This window comes from Barbus barbus (assembly GCF_936440315.1).
Source record: "Barbus barbus genome assembly, chromosome: 16".
In the NCBI taxonomy this organism is placed as follows: Eukaryota; Metazoa; Chordata; class Actinopteri; order Cypriniformes; family Cyprinidae; genus Barbus; species Barbus barbus.
In genome coordinates, this window is record NC_136744.1 from 17,900,959 (window position 1) to 17,927,253 (window position 26,295).

Here is a 26,295-nt window from a genome sequence, read left to right on the forward strand (position 1 = left end):
GATTGATAGATAGCTAGCTGTGGAATGATGTTTGCACTCAACACAGGAAAGAAGGAAAATCAGGGCAGGCAGACTCTTCTTACTCTTAAAGGTGCAGTGTGTCATTTCTGCACAACTAACGGTATACAATTTATAGATTTTCAAAAAGAACTGTTTTCAAACAGGTTTCCAACAGACATGCAAAGGGTAAAAAAACCATTTAATTTGCTAAATTAAAAAAGGCTTTTATTTATATTTTATTAGGAAAACATGCTTCTATTTTGCTTATAAATTGTATGTTATATAGTTATATAACATACAATTTAATTATGTGTGATATATACATATATGTATATACACAGAGGAGAATGGGCAGACTGGTTAGAGATGATAGAAAGGCAACAGTAACTCAAATAACAACTCGTTACAACCAAGGTATGCAGAATACCATCTCTGAACGCACAACACGTGCCGCTCCTGTCAGCTAAGAACAGGAAACCGAGGCTACAATTCGCACAGGCTCACCAAAATTGGACAATAGAAGATTGGAAAAATGTTGCCTGGTCTGATGAGTCTCGATTTCTGCTGTGACATTCAGATGGTAGGGTCAGAATATGGCATAAAGAATATGAAAGCATGGATCCATCCTGCCTCATGTAATGGTATGGGGGATACTTTCTTGGCACACTTTGGGCCCCTTAGTACAATTGAGCATCGTTTAAACGCCACAGCCTACCTGAGTATTGTTACTGATCATGTCCATCCCTTTATGACTACAGTGTACCCATCTTCTGATGGCTACTTCCAGCAGGATATTGCACCATGTCACAAAGCTCTAAACATCTCAGACTGGTTTCTTGAACATGACAATGAGTTCACTTTAATCAAATGGCCTCTACAGTCACCAGATCTCAATCCAATAGAGCACCTTTGGGATGTGGTGGAACGGGAGATTCGCATCATGGATGTGCAGCCGACAAATCTGCAGCAACTGCGTGATGCTATCATGTCAATATGAACCAAAATCTCTGAGGAGTTTCCAACACCTTGTTGAATTTATGCCACGAAGAATTAAGGCAGTTCTGAAGGCAAAAGAGGGTCCAACCCGGTACTAGCAAGGTGTACCTAATAAAGTGGCCGGTGAGTGTATATACACACACATACATACACATTACTTCTTTAAGTGTTAAAAACTTACAACTTGTTAGTAACTTATTTTGGCTTTAGAACAATGACAAATAAAATAAATAACAGATATTTGATGAGATTTGGGGGGTTGGGGCATTAGAAAACCTCACGCCTAAGGTATTGGTATTGATGCAGCATGAGACTTTGGTGCCTCAGTTTCAAACCAAACTGTTCATATTGTTTTTTTTACAGCAGACAGATGGACTATCTACTACAGCCAACTGAATGCAGTTTGTTTTACATCAGTGCACTGGTTTTGTGTGTGTGGATGAGCACACACAAGCGGTCACGTATGGCCACAGGCACCAGCCCCAAAGGCATAAAGTTGCTGAACTACCCTGTCAGGATCTCTCCCTCCATTCCTTCATTTTTCACTCTTTTCCCTTCATCTCATCCCGGTCTGCCTCCCTTAAAGTTTAGTCGTCTTTCAGGAGTTACAAAGACCGTGAATATTCTTGACTCAGTTGAGTGGAAAATGGAGAGATTGCAGATGGACTTCCAAAGGTCACTGCATTTTTTAATCTTCTCCACTGTGACCAACACTTCCAACTTCATACTGTACAACCACAAATAGTTGAGACAGAAATGTCAAGAGCATGGGATAGTGGACTATTGGTATGTGAGCCAAAAACGAGTTGTGGCTTGTTCTGACAGCAGTGAAGGTGTAATATTAAAGGTAAATAACAAAATGCAACTAATCATGTAATGGAACATAGACAGGATAGCAAAATAAACTACTTTTTTTTAAAAGGAAGAGAAAATGCTTGCCATATTCATAGCTGGCTTTAAAGGCTATGCATCTAAAACTCTTCAGTATTTTGGTGCAGTTTACCCGTCACTGTAAAACGGCTAATAACAATACAATACCTAATTTTTGTTCTGTGTGTTAGACTGGTAAGAAAAACACACTTCTGCTTATTGCGTTTACAAATGATGACACTTTTATGACACTAATATTTCTGTTTCTACATCAGATTGGATAAGCCGCATTCAAATAAAATAAAAAAAGACACCTGTGAACACGCTATATTAATGTGCAGAGTTGCAATAAGTTTTTTGGCAAACAAACAGCCTACAGTTAATGTAATAAACTGTGCTACTTGATGGAAGAGTTGTTTATTCTGATTATTATTATTAATAATATATGTTGAATAATTCTACTGTTGAGACATTTTATAAAATCAATAGTGCAACAGTGCTGCCTACTTTTTCAATGGCTTTGGTTCCTGAAGTTTTTTTTCACATAAGACTTTTTTTTAAATTCGATTTTCTTCATTAAAGAGATAAAAATATATATATATATACACAAGACAGTGCACTTTTTAGGTACAAGAGGGTTTTTATGAAGTTAGGGCTGGACGATTTAGCAAAAAAATAGCATCTCGATTTTTTTTTCAGAACGTTTGCCCGATTCTCGATTTTTTTACGATTTTTAACTAGTCCACTTAAAAATGTAACTACAACATGATTCAGGTAACTTTTTCTTTATTAACCCTCTAGTTAAAGAAAATTCTGTTCCAAGTGCAGCACACATGAAGTTGTCAACATGATGTAAATGTTAAATGTCACCAAGTCAAATTCCTTGTGTGTAAACATACTTTGTAATAAAGCTCTTTCTGACTTCTGAAGGTATAACGCCAGAAGACTATAAAATAATAAATGTTCTGTGAAAACCATGAACAGCTTTCAGCCTGTCACCATGATGCAAACATGAAATATCAGACATACAGTAGTAGTTCTTCACAGGTTATTTTTATTCAATTGTGCTGCTTTTCCATAGTTTTTTCTATGCAAACATGGACGCGTTTAACTGTTGAACGGCATTATAAAAACGTGGCGCTCAAGTTAAAAGAAGTTCACTCCCATCTTCTGGCATCTTGTCCTATTCCACTGCCCGCGTCGCATCTTTGTCAACACAAAAGCGCGTTCTGTGTGAATGGTGCCCGCACTGAGGATCTATAATAGAGAACGACGCCTAGCCATATGAGCGCGTCACACGTGAGCGGTTAATCACATGCGCCGACATGCGGTTGGATCGTTCATTTCTCTTTACTATGTTATCATTGGCATATTGTCATAGTGTCTAATTCTAAAGCCTGGTAATATTTCTATTCAAAATCATGATTCCTCGATTTATAAAAAATGTTATCGCGGCAAAACATTACATTTGAATTAATCGATAAAATCTGAAAAATCGCCCAGCCCTATATGAAGTAAATAATTACGAACCTATTAAGCACTGTAAATTACATAAATTAAAAACAATGGACAAATAAAACTACTGATTTAAAGATTTTGATTATAAACAATATATTTGCATGCGAGTCGGTGGATGCAACAAAGTTCTTTTGGTGTGATTTGATCACTGTGATTCTTTGATTGGTGGAGTTTTTCCATCATGAATACCACTTCTTACATGATTATTTAAAAAATAAGTTGAAATAGGGCTGTGCGAATTGGGGAAAATATCTAATTGCAATATTTTTGACATATTGCGATTGCGATTTGCGATTTTAAGCTTCAGCTCAATATTGTCAATAATGTGCAGCACAGTATGAGTATTGTTACCCTGCTCAAAAAACAAAAAACAAACAAACAAAAAAACAATAGAAACCGTCACAGAAATTCTTACAGTTTCCATAAAAACCATTACAAAACCTTTTTGTTTTGGGCATTATTCCAATAAGAATTAATGTTGTTCTATTGGTTGCCAGATTACATCCCACCAATAGAATGCATCGAATACCAGTAGACACCATTATAGTTTACATTAAAACCAATACAATTACCATTATAACCCTTAAATCCATTAAATTTTCTATTGTGTTTTGGGAGGGATTCTACCGTTTTTTTTTTTTGTTTGTTTTGTTTTTTCTGCTGGGAAGATTATAATGGTATTACTACTTTTACAGAATCACTGAATTTCACAGGAAATATTTGTTTATTTTTTATAAATAAAGAACTGTATTTCTTTAGTCAATTATTAAAGTATTACATGTTAGACGGGCTGATTTATTCATTTTTAAGTATTTGGGATTTTAAGAACAAGTGGGAAATGTGCTGAATGTTTCATTTCATCCAAGTGAAATTGGCAAGCAGTTAGACTAAATTTACATTCGTTTTAAACGCGGAGCCAGGCACGAGTTGACACAGGTTGTGCGCGTGCATCATGCCTCGTCCATATTGCCAGATCCGCTCGTGAGAGACTTGTGGAGCAGAACCGGGCACGAGACCGTGAGTATAAAAGAGCATTACGAGACAGGCTGCGTGTAAACGGCTCGTCTGTGAGACGAAGCGCAGCGTGGGGCAGAGCGGAGTGAGTATTCAGAGACGCGGGCTGTGTGTGCGGTCTTCTGAATTAGCGAGCATGCATTATAAACTTATTTCAAATTAATCTGTTGGGGAGATAAAATGTGTAAGATAACGTTCATGTAGCCTACTAATAAAAACATCTTAAAATGTATCTTTTATTCTCCAGTACTGAAAGCAGAACCGATAAGGGAGCTCTTGATATGCGTTGTGACGCAGCTCTTGCAAATGACCTTTTTTGTTCGTTGTCTGTCATTTCGAAGCTGTAGTTACATACGTTTTTCTTTAGTTTTAATTTGCCTAACTTTTGATCTGACCCTTTTTAAATGGTGGGCGTTTACGCAGTTGGCTAAAGCAGTGCTGATCGGGGAGAATGGATGTGCGCTCACTCTATTGGTTAGTAAGACTGTCACTCAAGGCTGGCAGTCACGCATATGCTCTGGAACAGAGTAATATCGCGTCCACATCGCAGGCTTTGCGATTAGCAAATCACAACGTCTCAAATCGTAATTGCGATTCGATTAATCGCACAGCCCTAAGTTGAAATAATGCATGCTAATAGCTTCAAAAAAAGTATCAATTAACAAACTTGTAAGCTCACAATAGGTTTGTCTTTAAAGGTTAAGTTACCATTAATTCAATTCCTTCATGGAGAAAATGAAAGGGACACATACGGAAACCTGTTGCACACCATACTGAAACCATCTTGAAAATGTTGCGATTTTAAAATCTTCCCTTAAATCACCTCTGATATAGTCATTTGGTCATTTATTTTGAGCATCCTACCATGAGCGTTTCACTTTTAAGGTGGCATGTCAAATTAAAAATGGCCTAAAACTAATCATTTTTAGATCCCTAGAACTCTCTTTCACATTACTGAACCCGAAACAAGAATATTTAAAACAACCAGTTAACTAATCATTCAGGCAACCGATCAACTAGTTTTGCATTTTCCTATTTTATATGCTAGTGGGTTGCCTGGGTATGCCCAATGTAAAACCCTGATGCAAAGCTAGTTGAGAACCACGTGTGCAGGACAACAGAGCATGAAGAATAAACAGTTATGCACAGAGTAAGAGAATAACAGAAAACATGAGACACAAATGAAGAAAAAATGCAGCACTCTGCCCTCTCCCACTCTCACTCAGGGCCACCCATCCTCATCCTCTCGCCTGTCAATCAAATACCTACATTGTGCTCTCTGACAGCTAGATGACAATAATACACATTCCCAAATGCCTCACACACTCTTTTTTCTCTCACACATGACACACAGCAATTTTGAAAGCCTTTTTTCCACGTTTGTTTTCTGCATTACAATCCCAGATGACCCCAAACTGTGCTTCAGGGGAGGGGAAGGTGTGTGTGGTTATGAAGTGTAGCCCGAAGGAATGGAAGGTGCCTGAAGTGAGAGGATCGTTACACAAGTACAAATGTAAGATGCCTGTTCAGGGCTTTTTTTCTTGTGCTGCAGAGTTGTGAATGTGCAATGTCGACTAGACGCAAAATTTAAATTATTGCTGCTGTGGCTATTTCAGCACATCTAAGTGTTTGCTTGTTTGCTCAACATTTCTGCAGTACAGTGAGATGAAGTCAAGCTTGCAATATCTGTTACCCTACGTGTCCACTGGCGCGGAAGAAACCTGATCGATACCGCTTAAAGCGCTAGAGATCAGATACTCTGGGGGTTTGTCGGTAAAATAAACAGCAATGTGGCTGTTTCCTTGCGGACAATACATGATCAAAGTCATCGTGTATGCGCTAGATCACAGTTAATGCAAACTTTATTTCTGTATGGAGTTAATGTAATACGCGTTTTGATTGTTCATTTAAAATAGTTGTGGTATTCAGTAAGAAATAAAAAGTCAAATCACAAACTCTACATAATTTGTGAAAAAGAAAGATTTTGTTTTTAGATGTGACAGTAAAGACTAACAAAAAAATATTTCAAATAAATGCAGCTCTTTTGAAGTTTACATTTAAAGAATCCTGAAGAAAAAGCAACAAAGTTTTCACAAAAATATTAGTATTAAGTATAATACATTAATATAAAAGTAATATTAATATTTTATATATTAATATAGTAATATATAATATATTCAACATTGATAATAATGATTCTTGATCAGCTTTGATATCAAAGCAATAATTCACATTTTAAAATATATTAAAAGAGAAAAGTTATTTTAAATAACTTTTCACATAATTACCATTTTTACTGCGTTTTGATAAACCTCAAAAAATAAACTCAAACCTATATGCAGATGTTTACTTCTAACTGCTAAAATCTGTCAACAGAATAAAATCATGATTAATCTCATCATTTTTGAAAGCAGAATGATAATAAATATAATATAATAATCTGAAAATCCCTGCCCTACAGTGTAACAAACTGACCACATTCTAGCCACAGTGAAAATGTGCAATATAAATTTGAAATCTGAATTATATAATAGTAAAGATAGCAACGTGTCAATGTGATTTCCACACAGAATCCACCAGAAACGTGTCTGTATCATCCTTATTTGCATAAAGTTTCTCAAATATCTGACCACCATCAATACACAATCTCCCGTGCGGTTATTAACTAAAACGAACTTAGAGATTCTAATTTCCTGCAAAGAGAAGTATGAATATGCAAGACAAATTAAAGTCCAAGTTTGATTTCACAGGAGAGACAGGACTGTGATCTTCCTTATGGTCACTGACCACTGTCTGGCTTATGTGATTCTCAAAATCTCAGATTTGTTAAAAACATAAGAACTCAAAATCAAGAAAAATACAGCAAAAATATTTGTAAAAAAATGTCCTTTATGGTCCAGCAACAAGCACCTGAAGTTCTCCAAACAGAATGTCATCAATTGATTCATGAACACAGCACTTATTAAAAAGGGTAATGTCTCCAGTCTACAGTATTTGGTCAGTAATGAGGTCAATTACCTTCTCAAAAACTGCTGGCTTGTTCCCTTTATCTGTGTCTTTTTCCCTCTTCTTCTCCTCCTTTTTCTTCTCTCTCTCCTTCTGTGTCAGAATAAAGAAAAGAAAATTACGAAAAAAATTGCACACAAGAAATTGGAGGAGGAAAAAAAAAAAAAAGAAGAAGTTGAGTCAGCTACAAGTCTGAAGTGTCTTTAGGGCACAAGGCTTATGGTTTTGCCTTGAGGCCTGTACTTTGACAGCTTAAATATGGCTACCACAGCTTAAAACACAAAAACGCACTACATATATGTTTCTTCAACTATGGGCACACCGCGGAATAATTCTGTCATTTTGACATTAAGATTTTAACACTGTCAATTTCACCACATCTCTAAATAAGTACTGTTTTTAATACAATTCTTGTAGTAGAAATGAGTGGTGAAAACTCCACATACAATTGTTTTTTTAATTAAATGGAAGAATATTTTATCTTGCTAAGCATATGTCATCTTGACATATGCGTGTGCGTCCTCAGTGCAAAAATTTTAAATTTACGGTCATATCCTTATCTGTAAATGTCACAAATTCACGCGAGAATTTCCATTTTTGCGTAACAGCCCATCCTGACAGTTTGTGTTAAGTTTTAATCTTTACTGGATGAGCGCCAGGCTCTAGTCTTATCTACTAGACTTCACACTAGACTGTTTTGTTTGGTTTTTGGCTAAATACTGATAATGTCAAATCGCACATCGTTAAAACAATTACGATATTGTTGCAGACGATAACGCTCACCCTGCACCACTGTCTTTTTGGCTATTTTGTGCCAAACCTTTTGCTAAACTGCCAAAGCTTCATTTTAATCACCAATGCAATGATGCAAGTATTTACCTTACCTCTACATGCTTGCGAAGGGTTGATGTCAAGATTTTATAAGCTGCTAGTTTGGTCTCCCTAGGCAAACACAGCTTACACTGCATAATAGAGCATAAGCATGGCCAGGGGTTCAATTAATTTCCTTCGAGTTCAACTTTAGCAGAATTCGAGGGGTTTGGTTTTCAGCTGGGTCTGCACCACTAACGCCTGTCTTGTTCATCTGCATCTTTCTTGTGATTTTAGCGCCAGTTTGTTATTATATACTGCAGTAGTCCAGGGAGCGATTTTTTATTTTTTTTTACTCCGTAATGAATGTGTTTTAAAATGTAGCGAAATACAATTCTTCAAACAAAATACACTTCAGCAAAAGTAAAATTACAGATTTTAAATATTACTTTAAAAAGTAGAAGTACACAAAAAAGCTACTCAATTACAGAAACGCGAGTAAATGTAATTCGTTACCTTCCACCTCTGGTAAGACGTGACTGTGATCAAAGTGAACGCATTCCTGCAGAACATTCCTCTCACCTGTTGGTTAACACTGAGTTTGTGTTTTTATTTGTCTTTATTATTATTTTAATTTTTAATGTAGAGATTTAACCTATATTCACTAGCTAGCCTATATACAGTACTGGACAAATTGATTAAAACAAATTTATGTAAAGTTTTAAACAAATTATGTGGTTTGTGCCAATGCTGCTCCTAAGTAACTGTATTGGTGATTACCAAAGTAATTTTTTTAGCTTTCCGTTTTGGTTAGTCTTTCAATATGCATAAGCTCTTTAGTAACAGTATTAGGCTATTTTTATATTTTAATATGATTATTGCTGTTATCTAAGAGAGAAAGGCAGAAAAAAAGTCAAGCGCTTTATAGTTTTTTTCTTATTTATTTTTTCAGATACCCAATTACAGTCAAAAAGTAAACAATACCAGCAAGAATGCAAGCTATTATGAAAGACATAGGAGGCCATTTTTTATTTTTATTGTTATTATGTGAATAAATACTATTTAGTTGTTTATTTGCTATTTTCCTAATAAATAACATTTTTATATTTAAACAACTGTTTTGACAGATTCCTAAAATATTTGTGTTTTCTCTTTGTGACAGGTGGTCTAATAAATTATGCACTGTATGTTTTCATAGCATTCAGTTGGCATGTTTGTTTGAAGGACATTGGGCAGAATGTGGAAGTGTTTTTTGTCAATAAAAATAAAAAAAATAAAATTGGGGTTTTTTTTCCCGATTAATCGAAAAAATTATCAGCCAACTAATCGTTAGTTGCAGCCCTAATGTCTGCACAAATCATTTCAATCCAGACTGCTTTGTGAATGTCATGTCGTTATAGTCCTTAGCATTTTAACTGTATTTGTGTGCGCACATTATCAAAGTATTTTAATTGTGAGATTAGTTCACGCGGCGTGAGCTCTGTAACATCGCACCGTTTTGTCCCACTTTCAGTGCATTTGGCTTCCCATATGCACGGCTGAACACCGGTTCTCTCGCTCTCAGTCATGTTGCTTCTACCTGCTGTTTATTGCTGTAGGTATGCAATGCAGAGAGACGTATACGCTACACATGGCCGTAGCCATGGTTTGAAAATTAGTCATGTCTGGTGTGGGGTTAAGAATTGTGCTCAAATAAACCCTACAAATACAACTCATTATATACACTGACACTTTAAAGAGACGGAGACGTAGATGTTTGTAAAATATATTTTCTGTTTTGGAGGGATGAACATTGATAAATTATACCATATTTATTGCATCAAAAATTCTTAATATTATACTACAGGTTAGGGGTGGATAATTTTATCAGTTGTTTATTAATCATGCAACAATACATATTACTGTTATAGTTTTCATTAATAATCATTGCTATATAGATAATAACTTTGTCTAGTGCTTTTATTAATATTTTTAGCATTTCATTCTGTAACCTACTTGTTCTACATACCTGTGTACCAGTGTTAAATGCTACCGTTTTTGACAGTGTTGATAATGTTTCTGACAGATATCATGATTTATTTTTTTTGCATTTGCCTTACCGAATATGCTATCCTGTCAGCAATAATAACCTGTCCATGGGCTTTTTGATTACTGTCATTTTAAGTGCCAGCGATGTAGTGTTGCCAGATATTGCCATTAAAACGATCAAAAACCGACAAAAAAAAATTAAACAAATTATTTAAAATGTTTGTAAATAAGATAAAGTTAAAGTTATCGCTGACCCTCAACTGCAAATTCCCACTTGATTGACTTTAAAATGTCAAATTAAGTGGAAAAGACAAGACGCTTATGGATGGATGGATCTGGCAACACGCAGCTGCACCTGTGCCCTCACTAGCAACCCTCTCAAGACTCATTCACTCCGGCAGCGTCTCGCAGCAATCATTTTCACACCACGGACGATGGACGATAAACATTCTTGCAAACGGTCTAAACTTAATTATACATGCAGGCATTCATATGATGAGTTTTAAACTGCAAATGAATCATTCAGAGAATAACTATTTTTGAACACGAAAAATTTAACAAAGTTCAGACCTCGGTGACCTCTAACTGGATACGGGAATATGCAGCTCATTTGCATTTCAAGTGATGCACACCAAAACAGCTCTTTTTTAGACACACCTCAAAAATGAAATTTTCTAGGTGTTATATTAAATGATCTGTGGGGTATTTTGAGCTGAAACTTCACACACACATTCTGGGGACACCCAAACCAATATTACATCTTGTAAAAAGGGGCATGATAGGTGCCCTTTAACAAAGCGCACCATTTAAAACTCCCATCACTATGGCAAAGCCAAACAAATGCATCATAAAGGATTGGCCTTGATATTGAGCAATCAGTTCTCCTTTTCTCTCGGCGCGAATCAATTGCTACTGTAAAAACGCTGAGCAAGAGGCCAGTTCAGGTGTGGGAGTGAGGGATCAGAGTGTGTTTTCTGCAGTGGTGGTGGGGTGTCTGACTGGCACTATGATTACCAGCAGACAGAACAAATGGAGAACAGGCCTGGAGGAGAGGTGCGGATTGGCCGTTTGGAGCTCTTTGTGGGAACATTGATTATTCTATTTCCACTCTGCATGCTGACAGAGCTATGCTATCGATTCTTTTCCACAGCAGAGCACAGAGGCAACAGACTCCACACATACACTCAAACACAACCACAACACTTTTCAACAATGAATGTGAACCCATCAGTGTGACTTCTATAGGTTATCTCTCCTTGCCCTTTGTTTGTTTTAAATTAACATTCTTACAGGCGGTTTAATAATCTGTTGCCAAACTGTCAATAGCCAGACAGTTCTGACTGGTGCAATTACATCCGTTTTACACACTTCATTTTACAAATATATATACACACACACACACATATACACATATATACATACACACATACATGATTCCTAGTTGTCCAACTAAAATGTGCTCGTCTAGCACTAACCAGCATGAACCCAGCTTCAACCGCATGGACATTTGTGCCAGTGCATGGATTGTGTAACACATTACATCATAGAACATCTATTCAGTGATTGATTAACAGCACACTGAGGTCTGTCCCAATTTGCATACTATGTTAGTGATGTGAAAGTGCATTTGGGGCATGTAGTAAGACAGTACAACAGTACTGTGATAAACTACCACCTCATAAAATTGCATCCTGATTGTGCATATTACAGGGGTTAACCTTTTTTTTGCTAATAAGTTTAAGTACAATTTCAATATTTTTTGGGTTCGTTTTTTTCCTGATTAAAGTTAACAGTAGCTAAACAGGGACTAAAGGCCACATAACCCTAATTTTGATTGCATTAAGTTAAACATTTTTTTTATTATTTCACATTTAATTTTTATGGATGCAAATGTATGGCATATTAATCATTAAATATCATCATCTGAAATGCAATAATTCTAAACTAGCATACTATTTAGGATGGAAAGTATGCAAATTGGGATGCAGCCTGGAGAATGAACAGCACAAGCACAGCACAGCACCAAGATCAGTGAACCGCACAGCACAGAGAAGCACAGTGCTACAGTACCTCCAGTTTGCTTTTCTCAGCTGCTTGCGAAGAAGGGGATGATACTGAGGGCAAAGCAGCATCAGAGGACTTCTGCAGGGGCAGAGGAGAGAGAGAGAGAGAGGACGAGAGGGTAAAAGAGAGAAATTGAAATAGAATGTGAAAGAGATAAAGAGGGGGTTCGGAGGAAAAAGAGCGGAAGAAGAGAAATCAGAATTAATAGGCTGCAGCGATCACTATACAAGTGAATAATTATTCAGCCTGTGGGAAACTGGGAAAAGTAACATTTACATACTGATACATTCACACACATCTGAACACTGCAAAAACAACTTTATTAATCAGTATTTCTGCCGGTTTTTCAGTAAAAAATATTTAAATATTGTTAAAACAAAACCACTTGTGAAGCAAATATATATATATTTATATATATTTTTTTTTTTTTTTTTTTTTTTTTTTTAAATAACTACTTCTCAAAGTGAATATATCCTGTTAAAAGGATGCATAAATATTTTAACAGTAAAACAAGACAATAATTGGTTGCAAAAATATACACATCAGGAAGAGGATGTATCTTGGTGTAGTTGCAATATCAGCAGTCACATCTATCATCAAGGACACATTTGGTGGGTAAAAATAGCCCAGACTTCTCCAGATGTTCCAGAAGATGTAAGAAGTGAGACCATCTGCCGAATCTGTAGTCAAGAGTTTGTCAATCTGCATGGCCAAGACTGCCTCAAATCAATAGAATTAACTCACAAGTGTAGCCACTGCAAATAACTGCATCAATCAGATGGTGATTTTTGAAAAGCTTGCTCATATATATTTACATATGCATATATAAAAGCTCAGCCAAATTCAATAGAATGGATTCAATTTTATTAAGAATTGTCTGTTGGAGGTTAGAAGGGCATCGTTTGTGATAATGAAAAAACACCTGAAGTGGTTCAATTAATGCTTGCATAAAGGACTGCACAACTATGACGAAAAAAAAACTACTTTTTATTTTGAAAAGCTATTGTGATTTGAACAGGGATATGAAACCCGTTCAAAATCCCATATTGCCGCATAAAAGAAAAAAGAACAGAAAGGCATAGGAGCTGATGTTCAACAAAGCGTGTGAGAACTGCAAGCTAACAAGTGATACCTTTTGACTCGTAATTAAGTCATGTTTTGAGTCCACTTTAGTGTTATATTGATTGCAACAGCAGCTTCAGTGTGCAATCCTGAAGATGGAATGCTGAAGACAAATGATGAATATACAGTTTCTCTCTAATTATGCACAAACTTCCTTTGATTAATGTTGTGTTAAATACCAAAACACTGTATTGGTTGAGGAAAAAACTCCATATGTGCTCTCAGCATGAATATTATTCCCTGCAAAGTACATGTATAAACAAATAAACGCTGCAGAGACAGACATGTGCACTTAGGAACAAATATGTAGCTGTACAGGTCTGTGATACTTGTTAAAGACAAAATAAAAACTCCTTCACTGTAAATGTGAAGTTAAAAATAACAGTTATTTCATCACTCTTTTACATTTTCTGAATACAGTGACCAAAAAAAAAGTGTTTTCCGGTAATTAAAAGGCACCTGTTATATCTACAAACTTGACCCTCACTTTCTTTTTGTTGTCTTCTTTCTTTTCCCTTTCCCCTCACTGTGCCCCTTTCATTTGCTGGAGCAGTTTTTTTAGGCAGATTTTACCGGCTCTGGGGCAGATAAATGGCTCTGCCCCTTCACAGAGTCCCACAAAGCCTCTTTCTCTTGGGGTAGGAAAGAGAAGAAGGGAGGGCATGGAGGAAGATATGGAGGAATAGAGTAAAAAGCAGCATGGGTGAGGAAGCAAAAGGAATATACAGGGTTCAATACAAGTTAAGCTCAACTGACAGCATTTGTGGCATAATGTTGATGATAAAAACGAATTTTGACTTGACCTTGTCATTCCTTCTTGACACTTTCTTGTCTATATTGGGGATTTTTGATTTGTAAAGTATTTTTGTGATAAATAGTTTAAATAAAACATTGACAATTTAAACGGCAGAAGTTATGGTTATTATTTGTTAAGTTAACCAAAGGATTAATCACCTAATCAGAAAATAACTGATAGATTCAACTGTCAAAACATAATTGTTGGATTGACTAAATCAGAATAATTATTGATAGATTGGAAATTAGTAGCAGCTCTGCTTTTGACAGTTTCAAAGCTAAAAGACAGAAACGCAAAACTCCAGTTCTGATTCCATTACTTTACCTTTAGGTTTTATGGTTTTATTTCCTCCCTCTCTGTATTTAAAAAATATAGCAGAAATAATACAAACATAATATCATTTGGAATGCATTTATTCTAATAATTCTAAATTCTATTCTGGGTTACAGTGAGGCACTGATATCGAAAGGGAATGGGGCCAATCCTTAAACATAAAAAATTTCAGTTTTTCAAGAACAGCCACATGATGTAAATAATATGATATCATGGCCTATGAAATGTTAATAATTTCACGACGTGCCATAAACCCTAGAACATCTGCAAAAATGTTGATTTAAACAGCTTCAAAGATAAAATAATACATTTAACAGAAAAATTAATGTCAGTGTTTTAATAATACTAAAAGCTTCACATTTTTGCCATAAAAAATTGGCCTACATTAACTACTACCATTGTAGGTGCCTCACAGCAACCTCCTATTTTATTTTTCTGGTATTCAACATAAACCGCAAATGCTGTCGGTTGAGCTTAACTTGTATTAAACCCGGAATATTCCTCTGAAGCAGGTGATGGTGGCGAGGGAGTTTTCAGGAAGAGAAAGGGACAAGAAGACAGATGACTTTCCTTTTGTCCCAATATGGAAGTAGTGCTGTCAGCAGCATGCGTCCACAGGGCCCAAGCTGAACCATTACAGCTCGAGTTAGCACAGAACTGTCCGGACCGGTTCATTACCTGCTGATGGATCCCCCTCATAATCTGCTTTTATTGGGTTAGCATCAGCACTATGCTCCACAGCAGCATGGGCCCATATTCATTAGAGAGCCATTAAATAATACCACGCAATATTCCTCCTTTCCCCCCAATCCCTTTAATACCACCGTGCCCGTCTGGGGAAATAAGTCCAGAACGGGAAGCAGGAGGAGATGAAGAGAGGCGGTCAATAAGCAGAGACCGCAATCAGCCCGGAGTGTGAAGGGAGAACCGATCTCCATCTTAATGCAGCCGAAGGCATGTAGACTCCCATCCTCTCAAAGAAGAAACAGCATCAGTGTGAGGTCCAAAGGTCTCTGGCTTTCTAGCTGAGAAGTAATAGAAGGAGCAGGCAGCTAAATGCCCCATAATGCAGTGCAAACGGCAAAGCGGGCCAGGTCACTTGGGGCTGAATGAGGCTTAGATGACTGCAGTGTGAAAAGAGACAGTGAGAACTATGAGAATTGGCCAATCGCTGGCTGTGGAAGGCTGAAGCTATAATTAGTCATGCTCTGATATCTCATTCACACTCATACAGACAGTTCTGTGATGCAGAGAAACTGACAGTTTTCTAAAAAAAAGAGTTACATTTACCATAGCAGAGCTGAGCCTGTGATGTTCATATTCCCTTCGTCTTTTATATATTCTGTTCTTGATATTAATAAAAAACGGTCCGCTGAGATCCTTCATTTTGCATATTTTCCATGGTTCGGAATAGGGGTGTGCGATATATATCATCTGCCATAATATCTGAATTGTTGTTTTAACGATGTGCAATTTGACAATATAGAGTATTTTGCAAAAACCAAACAAAACACCTACCGAGTGCACGCATACATTAGCCTACGTGGTGATGAAGCGGGTTAAACAGTGCACGCGCGCATTTAGAGAGGGTTCTTTCACTGCATGATCCAGTCTATTAAAATGCATTAAGAATGATCGCAAAATTCAAGATATGGGGGCAGAAAATGTATATATTTAAGTTTCATATAGTTAAAATCACACAAAGAGTGCCGTTTTTCTTCAAAGATTAGCATTATTACAAATGTGATATTTTATACAACAGTTCAATAAACAAGAAGTTAATATTAAGAGACTTACGTTTTAGATACCATATTGCCTGTTTTTGCTCCATTTCGCCGACAAAAAATAATTCCAAACAGCTACAGAACTGTTTTGCGTCTCTGAGCAACATGACAGTGCTTGGTTCCTGAATGAATCAACCGTTTAAATGATTCGGTTTAGTCGCAATGACTCACTTATTACCAGTGACCTGCCACCTACTGGCGGTTTTAATTTCACATTTAAAGTCTATTTTCATTTTTAATAAAATCATTTTAAATATCAGTATTCAATGTCTTGTGTTTAAAATGTCAAAAAATGATGCATTTATAACTGGTTAGAGCACTCCATGTCCCTCTGAGCTGCATTGAACAGTGTGTAAAGGCATCTAAATACCACTTCAGATGCAACTTCTGCAAAGATTAATTTTGATGATACTGGTTTCATTTGTTTGGTAACAGCCTAAATGTGTATGATCTTAATTGACTGATTAAATGTAACAATTTGACTCAAAAGATGTACACTTTTAGAAAAAAACTGCTTTATTAAAAGGTAAAAATCAAGTTAAACTTAAATGACAAGACTAATTAGTCACTGATGTGAACCACATGGAATATGAAGAATATCAAAAACTGCAGTTGTCCACGGTAGTTAGATATCAGCACAATAACACACTCTGCAAAATATCATCTAATTATGGTTATCGAAAAAAAAATAGATATATCATTTTTTTTGTTCAATATCGCACACCCCTAGTTTGGAAACACTTTGATCAAAATAATGAAAAAAGCATGCAAAAAAAAAAAATATTGGAAATGGGAAAACCATGTTTTGAAAACATCAAAACAAAACAAGGAAGTGCAGGACGCTTAATATCCTGGGACATTTATTTTCTGAGGTTCCGCTTCGCTGTTGGCTTCACACACACAATCATTTAAATGGTGCGAATCAGCAGGGAGGGAACATGACTTGAGCGCTGACTGGCGATAAGGCTTTCAATAAGACACATTTATTCCCCATCTACTGCCACAGAAGAACACACAGAACTTTCATTACTGCCACGAGACAGGAAGACAAGGAGTAGGAAAGAGAAGGAGGGCCCGTTAGACTCTCTTGAGCTTGTTTTAGTAATTGAAGCAAGGAAAGGCTGCAATATTGCATTTCTCTCCACCCGTTGGAAGCAGGCAACTATTGATTTCTTTTTTTTGGCCCAGCTGCCCATCAGATGCCTCCATTCTAGGCTTAGAGTCAATGTCACATGATTAGCATTAAAAGGCTTCACTGTGGGCAAGTTGTGTTACCAGAAAGTGATCAAACAGTACCACAGCTGAGAAAAAAGTTTGAGGTCAGTAAAATGTTTAAGGATGCATTAGAATAGATCAATAGCGACAGCAATGACAACGTTACAAAAGATTTCTATTTCAAATAAAAATATCTTTTGAAAAAAGATAATACAGTTTTCACAAAAATATTAAAACTGTTTCAACATTGATAATAATAATGCAAATTATTCTAGTACCAAATTATTATATTTTTCATTATTATAACTAGGGGTGTAACGGTACACATATTCGTAATGAAAATTTTTCAGTACAGGTCTTTCAGCTTGGTATGCATTTGCACAAAAAGAGTATTGTTTTAACCAATGCACGAGTGGAATTGGAAACTTCCAGTTTTATATATTGTTACTTTTGATAAGAAAAAGTGTCATCTTTCAAATTATATAGCATATAAATAAGTTTTGACAGCCACTGCATAAATGAATTTATTTCAACAACAAATAGAAATTTTATAATGCAATTTACATGTCTGGATACATTTTTTTAAGTTCACTATTGATTATTATATTTAAAAATGAATGGTAATTAAATTTAACTTTGGGCTCTGTTGTTAATTGTAACCTTATAGTAATGTCAAAGGGTTTCCTATTTTTCCTATTATTATATTAGAATAATTTCTGAAGAATCATGTGACACAAAAAACTGGAGTAATGACTGCTTAAAATTCAGCTTTGTCGTCACAGGAATAAGTACATTTTAAAATTTTACAGACCCCAAACTTTTAAACAGTAGTGTACATAATAAATTAACTAAACATAACTGCTGATAGCACTAAAGGCTTAATGTAAATGATTTGGAAGAAAACAGCATGACAACTCGGTGTTTCCCCTGCCATTATATTATATTCTGTGATGCGGAAAACACGGACGGAATCACGGAATCCAGTCATAAAAACTGAATTTACTGTATAACGTGGAATGTCATGGAATTTGTCCACCTTTAAATGAATAAATCAAAAGTAGGTGATTAAGTTCAAGTTCATTTGTATAGCGCTTTTTACGATACAAATCGTTGCAAAGCAGCTCTACAGGAAATTAAGTTTCCACAATATATTTATATATTGCAGAACCTTAATATATTTAACTTATGGCAAAATTTGGTAATTCTGTATGTTGTCTGAGTGTTGGCATTGATTACAATTGAATATGGAATAGTATCTGTAAATATTAAGTAACAAAAAGACTAATTTAAATATAAATCATGTTCTGCGTGTCTGTGTTAATGAATGGCGCAGTCGCGTGGTTTTGTTTACTACACACAAAGAAGCACATGTGACGCTCGCGGTGTCTGCCGTCTCACTAAATGAGGACATAAATACATGAACAACATCTCCAAAAACTGCTCTCAGAGTCACTTCATGAGCATTTTACCGAGTAAATCTAGCCTCATATCACACAGAAATTTAAAAGGTATTCACGGCAACCCGTCAAAATAAAAGTTTGTTTTAACTTGAAGACACTGTGCCAGAGATATTGTTCAGCAGAATGTACATAACACTACTAATACTATTAGTATCACTTTCAATTTAAGGAATAATCACACAACATCTCTATCATGTTTTATTGCTAATAGTAAATCCCCTTTGTTTGCCAAAAAATAAAGCGTTTCATTTTCAATTAAAAGATAAATGAAATTAATGTATTAATTTGCCTTCATTTGATAACCAGAATTTTTTTATTTAAATACACACAGAATTTCTGAGGACAAAAAAAACATTTCATACGGCTATTTTAAGAATAAATAAATCTGTTAAAACAGAGAATTTGGTAACAATAAAACACATGGTGAGAAAAAATAAAACAGTGCCCTAAGCATGTAGTTTTTTTTGTTTTTTTACTTCTAATAAATTTATGTGAAATTGTATGTTTCATGATTTTAATTAATTAGACGAGCTTTATGATTAATAAAATTGGTAACAACATTAGTAAACATGAACTAAGAATGAACAATACTTCTACAGCATTTATTAATCTTAGTTAATGTTAATTTCAGCATTTACTGATGCATTATTAAATTCACAAGTTGTGTTTGTTAACATTAGTTAATGTAGTGTGAACTAACATGAGTAAACAATGAACAACCTATTTTCATTAACTAACATTAACAAAGTTTAATAAATAGTGTAATAAATGCATTGTTCATTGTTTGTTCATGTTCGTTAATGGCTAGCAGCTAAAGTATTAAATACAGTATGCAGTATTAAATACATTAACTAATGTTAATAAATGGAACCTTATTCTAAAGTGTTACCATAAAATTTAAATTCAACAATTAAAAAGGAGTCCAGAAAAATCAAAACAGAAAAGCGGAATCCAGAAAAATTAAAACGGGAAAAACTGAATCTGGGGAAAAACACACAGGTGAGCACACTCCCAACAGTGGACAGAGAGAGAGCGTCGAAAAATATGTTGTGTCAAATATGTTACAGTGTGGTGCACAACACGCCACTATTTTGCATTTTAGTACTGCATTTTAATTCAATGAACTGTTTTACCTTTCTTTGACACAGACCAATGCCGCTTGTATATTTGCCTGGTTTGTGACTCCTCAGTCAACGGCTGACCACCACTGCTGAAATCTGATTGGCTGTCTGTTTCTAAAGGCAAAGGCTTTAATTGGCCAGCTCAAGCAGGCATGTCAGAGAAAGGCAGAGCTCTGCTTGGGTAGGCTTAAGTAGAGAGAGAAATGTAATTGGACAGGGCAGCCTTGCAGAGTTTGATCGAAAACCTTTCACAGTGTAACCATGTTTCAGTCTCTCCTGATCCAAAGCAATCAGAAAAGGCCAAAAGGAGGCTGTTTGTTTAAATTGCTTAAGCTCCTCAAGCATTATCATGAGGCTAAGACCTGCACGACACGCTAAGGATGGTCAATTACTATTCCTTGTGGCATGTGGTCAACACAAACATTAAAGAACAGAGAGGAACTCACAGAAAGTAATTTAACACAAATAAGAGTGCTTTAATTGGCTGCTGGCTCCTGTCAATCAATTTCCAACGTATAAAGCACAGCTGCAACCCACCAGGCTGTGTAATGTGAATTTGAAGCATCAATGATCAGAAAACTGGCCACCAAATTAGACCTTCCACACATAAGATACAGTAAACACTAGAGCTGGGTTTTTCCAACTGGCTCACAATACAACGTCATGATTCAATATGCTGCAACGCATCACAAACTCAAAACTGCAACTTTGCTAAATGCATGATCTGCAACCAAATCTGCAAGATCAGTTTCAATCTGCTTCACTTCAGTCCAGTACAATACCTCAGAGAAATGCCACTTTCAGAAAGTTTATTTAGATTACGTGCTACTTCATTCATTAAACTGTAGGATGTGATTTGAATTCACACATGAATAACTAAAAATAAATAGATTAAAGACCGATAGATAGGAGTTGATACTCACAATTGCTCCATTGACAGCATTTTTATTAGATAGATAGATAGATGATAGATGGATAGATGGATAGATGGATAGATGGATAGATAGATACTCACAATTGCTCCATTGACAGCGTTTTTATCGTAGTACTTCTTCTTCTCATACTTGTCCCTGATGAAGAACTCCACAGCTCTGAAACATTGCTCAGGAAAATTTTTAAATTTATGGCTTACAACTAATATAAATCATATTAAACGTCACAGGATTTAAACAAACATGGCACACATTCACTCTTTAACTTGAGAAGTTGTAAGAGACAGAAGCTTGATGCTGACTGCTAACTAGCTGACTACATTTTTAAAACCCATGAGATGGCTTAACTTTTTGATGGCTTAAGTTTTGATGGGATATACCTCTCATTTTACCACAAATTTATGAGAAAGCCACAAAACTTTCTGTTTGTTTTAATGGGGTCTTGAAATCTCAGTCTTATTGTTTTAAAGTTGATCCAAGTTTGAAGTTTTTGATTTTTATTTCTTTTGGATGGTAAATCTCATATTGGCTTGAAAGATTTACCTGGCATCTTGCTCAGCTACAATGCAACTCCTGCATTAAAGAGGCCAGCCCTTTCAGGCTGGCTGTATTCTCTCCTCGCCATGAAAGACACCAGAGCACCAACACCACACCTGGACCACAAACTGAATACAACTTAGCATTCTGCATCTTGAAAGAAAGAAAAAGAAAAAAAAAAAATCAGGATAAAAAGATGGCCCAAATCCTCCCAAGCCTGTTTTTTTTTCTTTTCACAGCAAACACACATCCACAGAGTGGGGCCAAAGACAAATCAAAACACACGCTCTATGAATCTCACTTCCCTGTTAACAGTGCGAATTTATACAGCGACAGTAAAATGCTAAGAGGACCGGTTCACGCAGCTTTATTGGATTTACACGCTCATGAATCCCTGATCACAATACAATAATGCATCTGATCAAATATGGATCAGGGTGAAGAAGCAGGTGGCAGGAAGAGAAAGAATGCGAGAAAGAGAAAAGACAGGGGTGAGTGACAAATCCTCTTCAGAACAAAAGATCAGCGGTTCTCAAACTGGTGGTCCGGGAAGAATTTCAAGTGGTGTATGGGGGACCAATTTTAAACAATACAACTAAAAAAAATATACTAGCTTTCAAAAGTTTGGGGTTGGCAGGATATTTTAATGTTTCAGAGAGAAGCATGGCACCAATGCTGCCTTTATTTAATAAAACTAGCAAAAACAATAATAGTGTAAAATGTTATATTTAAAGGGTAACTAAACCCTAAAACAACTTTTTTTGAGTTAATGATCTGTAAGACTGTGTCTTTATTAGTGCTGTGCATTGATTCGAGTAAATGTTTTGACATTTGGTTATAAAGTGTTTTAATTCTACAATATATGGTGTAAAAAATGTCTGAGTGCAGGCCTCTTCAGGTTGAACGGTGGCTACTGCAGTTGAATTTTCCTATTGGACGTTGCATACCCCTGTGACATATGATGGCCACGTCCCCTCTGTCTCCGCTGGGCTCTGCCCACTTTTCCAGCATTTTTCAAATATTGCCAGTGGGTGGATTCCGCTCTGACCAGGGGTTTAGTTACCCTTTAAAGGGGGGGTGGTACAATGCTGTTTCATGCATTCAGAGTTGTTTACACTGTTAAAGAGTTGGATTCACATGCTAAGCATGGACAAAGTTTCAAAAAACAATTTGGATGTATAACAGTATTTCTGTGCCAAAAATCTCACTCCCGGGTTAGGACAAGTTTCGGAGAGTTTTTTTCGATCGTGGTTCTTGCTGACATAAACGATGGTGGAACTCCTTATATGGGCATTTCTCCCGGAAGAACGCGCCCGTGCACGCATCGACCAGAGCGAGAGTGAGAGAGCGCTCATCAATGCGTTTCATTCGGCAGCACTGCACGGAACTCGCTCGGGAAGAATGTCTCTAAAGAAGTGTGTTTTTGGTTGTGAGGTAAAGATAGCATTGTTAAGCTTCCCAAAAGAACCCACCGTTACGTAAACAGTGGATAGAGTTTGTTTTTTCGGGGCAGCAATGGAGTTTATCCATTGTTTGTTGACAGACGTTATATAAACAAGGCCCAGTTTGACGCTGGATTTGCACATCGTTTAATATTGAAAGATGGAGCAGTCCCAGCTATAAAAGATCCCGGTCATGATTCAGAACTGCAGACGGTAAGTGAAACGGCATCAAATGTCTGTTTTGTTGGCGATCGGCGCAAGTGCTGGTCACTCTTTAGCTCCGCCCACACGGCACGCCTCCAGGAGCTCGGCTTTTTCCGGAGAGAATCGTAAAGCTGTATCTTTCTTTTATAAATATGTAAAAACTAAAGACTTTTTGGAGATATGAAGGATGCAGTACTACTCTATAGGTACTCAAGATTAACATGAGATTGGGTGAAACTGTGTGTGTTAGGTCCCCTTTAAAAATAACAGATTTTAAAATGTAATTTATTCATATGATGCAGCAAAGATGAATTGTCCAGTCTTCAATGTCACATAATCCTTCGGAAATAATTCTAATATGCTGATTTGCTGTTCAAGAATCTGTTCTTATTATTATCAATGCTGAAAACAGTTGCTGCTTTCTTTGAGTAAAAGAAAGTTCAAAAGAAAATATTTTTTTAGATTTTATGATGTTACAAAATATTTCTGTTTTTACTGATACTTCTGATTTCTATCTATCTATCTGTGTGTGTTTGCTGATATAATTTTTTTGCTGTGCTTTAGCTGCTAGCCAGTTATACCACAAAACCCTCCTGGAAAAGTTTCAAGCATCTTTATATTAATATCCTTTAAAGCACCTATTTTCGTGGTGTTGCGAGACACTTGAGAAAGTTCTGTTCTGCTGTGCTCCGTCTACTGTTTATGAATGCAAAAACATATGTAGATCAGTCCAATCCTGTTCCTGGAGATATACCTTCTTGCAAAGTTCAGCTCAAACCCTAATCAAACACACCTGAACCAGCTCATTAAAAATCCTCAGGAACACTTAATTATGCAGGGCTTCTTTACGACGATCAGTCGAGTAGAGCTTCAGGCGCCTAGACAAGTCGATTTTGAAAATGTGGAGTTTTGCACATTCCTAAACTTAAAATGGTACAGATGCTTTGTTGCATCACACCGAGTTAGAACGTGATGCAAAAGTTACAGAGAGAAGCCGGTAATAAAATAGCGCTGGCATAAATAGGAAAAAGATAAATGAGTCATACATTTAAAAAAAAAAAAAAACTGTGAAGGAAAAGAAACCGAGAAAGAAACCACAGGCACACCAAATGAAGGTACATCTGCCATTCACAATAAGCAACAGAAGAGAGAGAACTTTAAATTTCCTTTCTCTGCCGATCTGACGTTTATATTAACACAGCCAACTTTTCCATTAAAGAGATCATGAGAGTGAAGCGGTGATAAGTGATAAGTGAGAGAGAGTGAAAGGCCCCCACATTGGCGCACAAAAGATCCGCATTTCCATCTGAAGAAACCACACCTGTGATAAAGCAAATTCCATCAAAGCCGGTTTGTGGAGGAAGCTCACCTCTGCTGTCCAGATTAATCCATTTTGACAGTTAAGAATATTGTACCTCATCGGTCAGCATACAAATGAAGCCATTTCCATAGCCACACCAAACACAGGAGCGCTGATAACAGGCTGCGGATGCCAGGGAAATTCAATTAGGGTTTCTGAAGGCGCCAATGAGGAGAATATGGAATTATCCCGGCCGCCACACACACCCAATTAGACTGATGGTGTGAAATAGGACGGAGGAGGATACCCGAGGCAAGAGGGATGAGAGACATGAGGAGACTTCCTGTTAGGCCTCAGCGTTGAGGTACTTCCTGCTCAGCTCTGCTATGTGTCAAGCTGCTGAAAACAGCAGCTGTTTTCTCGAAATCTCTACAACCAGAGGTGTGAAGTCACACAGGCTTCTGCCTGCCACATTCACCAACAGTACACCAGGAATTCCCAACAGGATTTTTTTTTTTTGTATATAGTTCATGATGGAACTACAGGGTGTTTGAGTTGTGACAGAACTGACAAACGAAACGTATAAATCAAGAAATCAATACCTCATAGTATTGTGCAATTATTAAAAACACTACCAAATCAAAAGTTTGACGTATGTTAGATTTTGTGTTAATAAGTCTTATGTTCACCAATTTGCATTTAATTGATAAATACAATAAAAACAGTAATATTGTGAAATAGCATTACAATTCAAAATAACGGTTTTCTATTTTGATATATTTTTAAATATAATTTATTCCTGGAGTGACAAAGTTGAATTTTCATAAGTCATTACAGTCTTTAGTGTCACACGATCCTCCAGAAATCAATTTAATATGCTAATTCTGTGTTCTATAATCATTTTTATCATCAATGTTAAAAATAATGTTTTGTGAAAACTGCGATAAATTTTTTCAGGATTCTTTGATGAATATAAAAGTTCAAAATAATATTTTATTTGAAATAGAAATATTTTGTAACATTATAAATGTATTTACGGTCTCTTTATTAATTTAACACATCTTTGCTAAATAAATCTAAAAAAAAAAAAAAAAAAACATCTTACTGACCCCAAACTTTTGAAAGGTAGTGTATGTGCAAAAATCAATGGTACTAAGCACAAACAATCAGTGGAGCTCCAGGACAGCACTTTTTTAGTGTACCTACAATTACATGCATTATTATTCATTTTAAAAAACAGCATGTCATATAATAAAGTTTACAGAACATTCAGATCTCATTTCCCTCATTTTTCAAGCCCTGAACAATATCACAAACCTGCAATCAGGGTCGTCTTATATTCGGGTCAATACGGTAACTAACAAAGGCCATGAACCAGAATAACAAACAAAAACACAGGTAGACTCGAGGATACTGGTCAGTTTGCGGCCGTCTGAAGTTTTCTGGGAGATGAGCTTCATACAGCTGTCTTGCCTTGGTGTTGCCCATGCTCTGCACGCTCTAAACCGAGAAAGACAGACAAAAAAAAAAAGATACCAGGTGAAAAAGGAGAACAATGCAAACCATCCATTTGTCCCAAAGTCTATCAAAAAGGAGAAAAAGCAAGCACCTTAATAAATAAAATAATTATTTAAAATCTAATGCAAATCAGAGCTCAAGTGACAAAAAGTACACATTTTATTTCAAGCTATATATACATTGTTAGACAAATAGTTTGATATAGTATTTCTCATTATAAATCAA

At 36.2% G+C, this 26,295-nt stretch overlaps 1 protein-coding gene across 3 annotated transcripts in view; it reads right to left on the reverse strand.

The window, feature by feature from the left end:
• Positions 1 to 26,295, reverse strand: part of LOC306882633 (stromal membrane-associated protein 1-like) — a 125,498-nt gene that overhangs the window by 68,765 nt on the left and 30,438 nt on the right. The window contains exons 3-6 of one of the 3 annotated variants that reach the window (XM_079437422.1): positions 25,967 to 26,052; positions 21,153 to 21,228; positions 12,313 to 12,384; positions 7,417 to 7,497 (exon numbers count right to left, since the gene is read on the reverse strand). In XM_079437422.1, coding sequence (XP_079293548.1) covers positions 7,417 to 7,497; positions 12,313 to 12,384; positions 21,153 to 21,228; positions 25,967 to 26,052 — 315 coding nt within the window. The remainder of the gene's footprint in view (positions 1 to 7,416; positions 7,498 to 12,312; positions 12,385 to 21,152; positions 21,229 to 25,966; positions 26,053 to 26,295) is intronic. The other 2 variants (XM_079437423.1, XM_079437424.1) reach the window with 2 other exon arrangements.